We start from the raw sequence: 7,361 nt of genomic DNA, 5'->3' as shown, positions 1-7,361 counted from the left end.
GATCAATAAGTCCCGAGACTAAAGCAGAGATGGCGCTCATAGTAAACCAGTAACCACGTCTTTCTAGAGTACTAACCTTTGCTTGAAACGGGTCAAAATGCTCAATTTTTCATGAAGGATAGTAAATACACTTCCATAAGATATGTGTCATCTCAGCAATCTCACGGAGCTTCACTTTACGATCTTTCATTATAATTTTTGTCACTTCACTCACATTTTCCGGTGTAACGGATTCCACAGGTCTACCCGAGCGTTCCGCGTCATTTGTGTCGGTACGACCACGTTTAAACTCGGCGAATCACCGACAAATCGTTGCTTTTGATGGACAAGAGTCCGGATAACATTTTTCAATCCATTGTTTTGCTTGCACGGTGTTTTTACCCATTAAAAAACAATGTTTTATCAAAACACGAAACTCGGTTTATTCCATTTTTTAAACAAACTACAAAACGACTTTACTCCAACCTCGATAACTCAGCTGTTTCTGGTCGGATCGACTTAAAATTTTGACCCGTTTCAAGCAAAGGTTAGTACTCTAGAAAGACGTGGTTACTGGTTTACTATGAGCGCCATCTCTGCTTTAGTCTCGGGACTTATTGATCCATGTGTTATAAACGAACCACGATAAAAATTGGATTGACGGCGAATGCCAGAGTCCGAACGAGGAATTAACAGAAATCATCTCAAGAGCGGCCATGAGTCGAGCTGAATTGAGATGTTCGCTAGATACAGCAAAAAATCGTATGGTTGGGCTGATAAACAAGAACGAGACGGGAGAATCAAGTCAATTATCACTGATGAAACGAGTTATTTTAATTTAATAAATATCTATTGAATTTTTTAACATTACGTTCTATTCGACACCTCGTCCCTCTCTCAATGTCTGCCGCCTTGCAATACTGAAACCATTCATCCCAATTTTGTCTTTGACTTCCACCAACGTTCTCTCCGCCACAGAGCGTGCTCTTTCGCAGCCCTCATCAATCACTGTGGCTAAATATTCCGGATCAGTCATATATCTTTTGATATTGTCCCGGATCGGGCTGAGATGAGCAACCAGCGTATCTGCCACAAGTAACTTATATTGTCCGGTGTTCAAACCTTTTGATTCTTGACATATCTGTGTAGGAGTTTTATCGCATATTAACGAGTGGATTGTGACTAAATTGGAAACCCCTGGACGAGTAACAGGGTCGAATGTTACTTCAGAGGTAAAATCTGTTACAGATTTTTTAATTTTTTCTACAACAGCTTTTGCTTGATCTGTTAGTAGAATACAGCTTTTAGAATCTGAATCCGACTTAGACATCTTTTTGGTAGGGTCTCGTAATGATTTTATTCGACTACTGGCATCATCTGGAATAGAATAGTTTTAATAGTATAATCAGGCGCGCAAGTAGAATACATTACCCGAAATTATAGCCTCACATGCTGGAAATGTTGCTCCAAATCTATTATTAAATGCTCTGGCCAAAGACTGAGCCATCTGCAAGTGTTGAACTTGATCTTCACCGACCGGAACATGTGTAGCTTTGTGAACCATTATATCGGCTGCTTGCAGCACAGGATATATATACAAACCCAAGGGAATTTCCTTCAATATGGAAGCTTTTTCCTTATACTGTGGTAGGTGAGTTAATCTTGCCATCGTAGTCATGCACCCAAGAATCCATGATAGCTCAGCATGTTGTGGAACACCAGACTGCACGAAGAGGGTAGCTTTTGCTGGGTCTATCCCGCACGCCAGAAGAGTGGCTGCCATTTGGAGACTATTTTGTCGAAGATTTTCCGGTTCATGAGGCATGGTGATCGAATGAAGGTCTACTATACAATAAGTGACATCTTCACCCGCATTCTGCAAATCCACCCAACGTTTGATGGCCCCGAGGTAGTTGCCAATATGAAGCGCACCGGTTGGCTGCACACCGGAAAACACTTTACGAGGCCAGTTCGGTGTCGTCTTAAGAGTAATGTTCTCCAATTAGTTAATTCAGTCACATGTTTTTCTATCAAAGAATCTTAAGTTAATATCAAAACTCACCTTGGAACTCGAAAAAAATCTGCAAGCAATCGGTGAAATAATTCGTAGAACTTTATGGTTTGCCGAGTACATCTCTTAAATATAAATCATAAATAGAGCCAGTAAAGTTTACCAATCAGCTGTTATTGTTTACATGAATTCAAGCCCGAATGCAAAAAAATTGATTTAATCAAATAAATCGAGTGAAGCCGAGGGAGAGCTAAACCGATGTTACACTATTTCTCTCACTCAGAAAATCAGTACAAGAAGACACCGGCTCGGTTGACATAACTATGTTTGACATAATTTTTTTCAAAATATTCACTTTATTCGCTCCAGAATCCAAAAATGAGAAAGATATATTAATATTGATATTCCTTTATTATTATACGAGTCTAAACGTTTCATTTGCTTAAAAACAAGAAAGAAAGTTATCAGGTCGGTTAAATTAATCTATTGAAGCAGTATTAACACATGTTTTTACCGAGATGTCAAAAGTGAACTCACTAGTTCATTCTTGATAGTTCGCTAGTACAGTAATATTGATTTGCCTTATATACTGAGTCATGTATTATTAAGATATTTCGCTAACACATTTTTCGAACAAATTTCAAGCAACATGCCTTTTTGCTTGCATGACGAAAGGTAGCGCCAAAGATAAACTCAAGATGGAGTAGTCTGCGATTTCTTATGTATCATTTGAATAGGACCCCTCGATGAGCTCGGTTCACTGTCAGTTTCAGTCTGTTGAAGCAAAACAACAAGCGTCTGATCGCTAGATGCGTCGTAACCAGTGTTGGTGATTGCTGAAAATTTGACAGAAACTGCTCGATTTTTATCTATATTGTATAAAACATTTTCAATCCGGTAGAAGATGCTACAAGAATTCGAGTCTCTCAATGCATGAACCTCGAGAGAATTTTTCTACATTTCTTCGCTCCACTTCATACTCTGAGTATTTCATGGCCCTTAAAAAAATGTCAGTCTGATAATGATCGTCGCTGTGTGGAATTTACCAAGAGAGAATCGCAAGTTGACAATTATCGCAGAAAATCGAATCGATGATTCGACTTGATGACAGTCACGTACCCAGAGGGGGGGCCCGAGGGGCCCGGGCCCCTCCCGAAATCAAGAACAGATATATAATTATTTACAAGGTCTAAGGCATGTGTTGTAGAAATAACATGACAGTAAACGTAAAGAAATGTAATATAATAACAGATCCAGTGGAAAAGTTTAAAGTGTCTGTTAAAAACACCCGTGAAAGGCACACCGAGAATTAGGTACATAAGCAGTCTTCAGTAACATTATTCTTTTACCTTGGGCCCCTCCCGAAACGAAATCCATAGTTAGAATAAGCGGCAATAGTAAAATGATTCTATCGCAATTATCCACTGCCCATACAGAATCGGATCGCGAAACGAGAATAAGCGACCGTTTGTTGCTTCAGAGAGAATCCCCACAGCAGCGTGCTAGCCGTTGATTCTCAGACAGTTCACCGAGAGAAATTCGTTCTCGCACTAGTGTCTATTCTATGTTAAATGTACCATGCCGGTTTTTTTGTTGTTGCGATGATTTTCGATTCTCTTTGATGGCACCGATTTCATCGTGGAAGAGTTGCGAGTGAGCATTCTTTGATACGATAAAAGCCATCCTTGGTCGTAACTATGACAATGATTGTTTATGTTTGAAAAAATATCAAGTTACAGTATTAAGCAATTTGGCTTCATATCCTGTGATTCTTACAATAAGAAAGTAAAAACTACTTATAACCATTGCCTAGAATTAATTTAGTTTGATATTTCCTCATCCCATGAAGCATTAAAGTCAATTGGGGCATGAAATCATTATGTGCTGGATGTAAACATATGCTAGCTTCCTTTGTAACTAGTATTGTTTCCATGGCATTTTGTCGAAACTAGTCGACGCTTATTAACGGAGGGTCAAAAAAATTACATTATAACTCAACCAACTGCGGTTCACGATTACAGACCCAACATTTTTCAATGAATCGTATGGGACATTGTAATCTTGAGTTTATCTTTGGTAGCACAGTCCACATTTGAACATGTGCATAGAAATATGTTGGCACACAAAAGCAAAAGCGCTGCATTCTTGTACTCCGCAGTATGAACAATTTTACTCGAATCTGGTTGGGTGCATACAGGTGGCTTTCTATTACGTATAGCATGTTTTCGAAGTTAGTTTTCACAACTAACACAAAATAAAAATCACATGGTGTAATGAAATAAAAAAAATTCAATTCATTTATGATTATATCACATCTATTCATATTACAGGCTTTTGTTTCGATTTGAAAAAGATGCCCTGGACTGAACACAAAATCAATATTTAAAAAAAACTAGGTAAGTTTTATATTTGCTATTTAGTAAATTTCAAATTACTAAAACTAGGTACCTTTTCATTTGCATTAGATGTAAATGATTTTCTACAGCTACTTGCTCGACTATTCGTCTAAAAAAATACTAAAAGTTTTTACTCCATCTTTGGAATCGTAAAAATTCTATTGTCTATCACAGAAATTTTTCAACATCAGCGAATGAGAAATTCCTTAAAAGATTTTCACATAGAAAAATCGCATTTTTTTTTTCTTATATATGGAATTATCAAAGATAAACTCAAGATTACAATGTCCCATACGATCCAGTGAACTTAGTAATAGTGTAATTTTGTTGACCCTTCGTTAATAAGCGTCGATAAACATTTGAAAATTACGGTAATATTCCATAGCAACAATACAAGTTTGGAAGGAAGTAAACATACCGCACAAAACATCCATTCACTTTAATGCTTCGTAAGATAAGAATATTGCAAATTGAACAGATTTTTAGCAATAATTCTAATTGATTTTTGTTTTCCTGTTGCAATCAATATCCACTCGATATGCAACAAAAAACCGCGATTTCTGTCATATTGCAAATTAAGATTAATTCTACATAAACAAACATAAATTGTAAATTGTCATAGTTACGACGCAAGTAGCGATTCGACGCTTGTTGTTTTGTTTCAAATAATAATTGAAGTACAACTGACGGTGAACCGAAATCATCGAGGGGTCCTATTTGAATGGTGCATGAGAAATCATAGACTATTCCATCTTGAGTTTATCTTTGGAGTTATCTTCCACAATAACCCGTAGCTAGCTTCTTTTCGGGGAAATCTTTTTGCCATTTAAGAACTTTGCATGTAAAATACACGCAAAAATAGCCTAATTGGACAAAAGAACCGAGCATATTCAGCAGTGCTCGGGCGCCACACTGATCAATTATAGTCATATCTATATTGTAGTGTAATAACACAGCAATATAATCGTACCGCTTAAGGTTCAGGTATTGGTGTTGGTTGACGAGTAATAAAAAAGGCAGAAGTGTTATAGACAGCAACCGGGAACGACGTGTTTAATTCGCTTCTACGATACTACATTTGGCGACGAGGAAAAAAAAAATATGGCGGATTCATTCGGTAGGTGTTCAATTATACAATTGAAATTGCATTTAAGTGGTGATGAGCTTTAACTGCATGTGAGAAATGAAATGGATCAGTCGCTTCAATGCGGAACACAGACCGTCTGACTCCATTCTGCGTAATAGCAGGTTATAATTTGGAAATGGGTCAGTCGCTTGAATGTTAGAGTCTCGAAGTCTGACACCATTCTGCGTTATAGCAGGGAGCCGTATGGAAAAAACAGTCGCTTAAATGCGGTATACGAATATTCAAAACTTATTTGCTAGCTTACTAAGAAATCGAATTGATTGAGATTGATTGATTAAGACGCATCAATCGGTAGATGCCGGTAGAATGCAGTGTTAAAGAGAGTATCCATTTTTATTTTTTATGTGTTTGTGCGATATGTGCAGATTTATTTGCTTGTCTAGGTGCTACGGAAATCCGTGCTCACCCATACACATATAATCTGCATGGAAAAAAAAACATTACAGTGAAGTTTGTGTATGCATTTTTCAGATATGATCCGGTCGCTCGGTTTGCAGTTACAAACATTCGAGTACGCAGCACACACTGATGATGTTGGTATCCAGTGGCGAAAATGGCTAAAATCGTTCGAAACGATGGTTCGTGCTAGTCGAATCGATGACGAAGAGTGGAAGAAGGATTTATTGTTGCATTATGCAGGCCCTAACGTTCAGCAGCTATTCGAGACGTTACCAGATTTGCCGGGTTGGGAAACGCGCGGCCCTTTGATGAATGTAGAGTATTACACACCGAGTATGACGAGCTATGAAGAAGCAACAGCAAAGTTAAATGCATTTTTCCTACCTAAGGAAAATTCAACTTACGAACGGCATCTGCTACGGCAAATAAAGCAAAAGACAAACGAGAGCATTGATTCATTTATAGTTCGATTGCGTGTACAAGCCGAACGTTGCGGGTTCGGAGATAAAGTTGAGGAAAACATTAAAGATCAAATCATTGAGAACTGTCAATCGTCAGTCTTACGTAGAGAACTACTCAAACGAGGAGACTCTGATCTGCAGGAAGTTTTGAGAATAGCGAAGATTTTCGAAACTGTGGCATTGCAAGAAAAATCATTCAGCCGTGGAGATGATCTGAAGTCTTCGGCTAGTGAAGTTAACAAAATAAATGTGAAACCGTCGTACAACAAAAGGAACCAATTCAATGACTCAACGCGAGTAGAATGTCATCGCTGTGGATATTTTGGACACATGGCAAGAGATGAGAAGTGCCCAGCGAAAGGTAAATCATGCAACAAGTGCGGCGGGGCTGATCATTTTGCAAAAAAATGTCGTAAGCGGAAACAACCAACGGATGCTAGACGTGCCGTCGTTCAAGCGATACCTCATAATGGTAATGAAGAAATCAAGAAGTCAGAATGTGCTACAGTGAATCGAGTCGCAACTACAGAGGCGGAGTACGTATTTAACTTGACGACTACTGATAACGACACTGAAGTTCCGTGTGAAATAGGAGGCTTAACTGTTGCCGTGGTGATTGACTCGGGTTCAAAATATAATTTACTGAGCGAATCGGTATGGCAGTGGTTGAAATCCAACAAGGTGATTGTGAGTAGCCAAAATCGAGAAACTTCCAAAGTCTTCAAGGTTTACGGAGGACAAGAATTATCATTGCTCGGTTCTTTTTCGGCGACAATCAAATTGGGTGATCGTAATGGATCTGCTGAGTTCTACGTGATCAAAGGAAACGGAAAGATTTTAATTGGTCGTGATACTGCAACAGAACTGGGAGTCTTGAAAATTGGCGTTGCTGTAAATCACATGGAAACTGAAGACAAAGCTACTCGATTGGGGACCATCAAGGACATAGTCATCGACATTCCTGTTAA

The 7,361-nt window shown here is 38.5% G+C and overlaps 1 protein-coding gene across 3 annotated transcripts; it reads right to left on the bottom strand.

The window, feature by feature from the left end:
• Window positions 1–397: 397 nt before the first annotated feature.
• On the bottom strand, window positions 398–2,266 carry LOC131438184 (tryptophan--tRNA ligase, mitochondrial). 3 transcript variants are annotated; one of them, XM_058608021.1, is made up of 4 exons: window positions 2,175–2,266; window positions 2,042–2,115; window positions 1,411–1,960; window positions 398–1,356 (listed from the first exon to the last, which is right to left on the bottom strand). In XM_058608021.1, exons 2-4 carry the CDS (start codon window positions 2,111–2,113, stop codon window positions 854–856), a joined length of 1,125 nt encoding a protein of 374 aa, XP_058464004.1. In that variant the 5' UTR covers window positions 2,114–2,115; window positions 2,175–2,266; the 3' UTR covers window positions 398–853. The 3 variants fall into 3 exon arrangements, with proteins under 3 accessions (XP_058464004.1, XP_058464003.1, XP_058464002.1); XM_058608020.1 differs by having other exon boundaries at window positions 398–752; window positions 851–1,356; window positions 2,042–2,259; XM_058608019.1 differs by having other exon boundaries at window positions 2,042–2,259.
• Between the last annotated feature and the right edge of the window lie 5,095 nt (window positions 2,267–7,361).

Source organism: Malaya genurostris, chromosome 3 (genome assembly GCF_030247185.1).
Source record: "Malaya genurostris strain Urasoe2022 chromosome 3, Malgen_1.1, whole genome shotgun sequence".
Classification (NCBI taxonomy): domain Eukaryota; kingdom Metazoa; phylum Arthropoda; class Insecta; order Diptera; family Culicidae; genus Malaya; species Malaya genurostris.
The sequence above is the reverse complement of the archived record's forward strand: the minus strand, read 5'-3'. Positions and strand labels throughout refer to the sequence as shown.

What these genes read in the sequence shown, in the direction of transcription:
- LOC131438184 (XM_058608021.1), bottom strand. Translation starts at nt 2,113, where the DNA reads ATGTACTCGGCAAACCATAAAGTTCTACGAATTATTTCACCGATTGCT. An exon ending in GATTTTTTTCGAGTTCCAAG is followed by an intron (nt 1,961 to 2,041) that starts GTGAGTTTTGAT and finishes ATTACTCTTAAG; the next exon opens with ACGACACCGAACTGGCCTCG. An exon ending in ATGTGAGGCTATAATTTCGG is followed by an intron (nt 1,357 to 1,410) that starts GTAATGTATTCT and finishes ATTCTATTCCAG; the next exon opens with ATGATGCCAGTAGTCGAATA.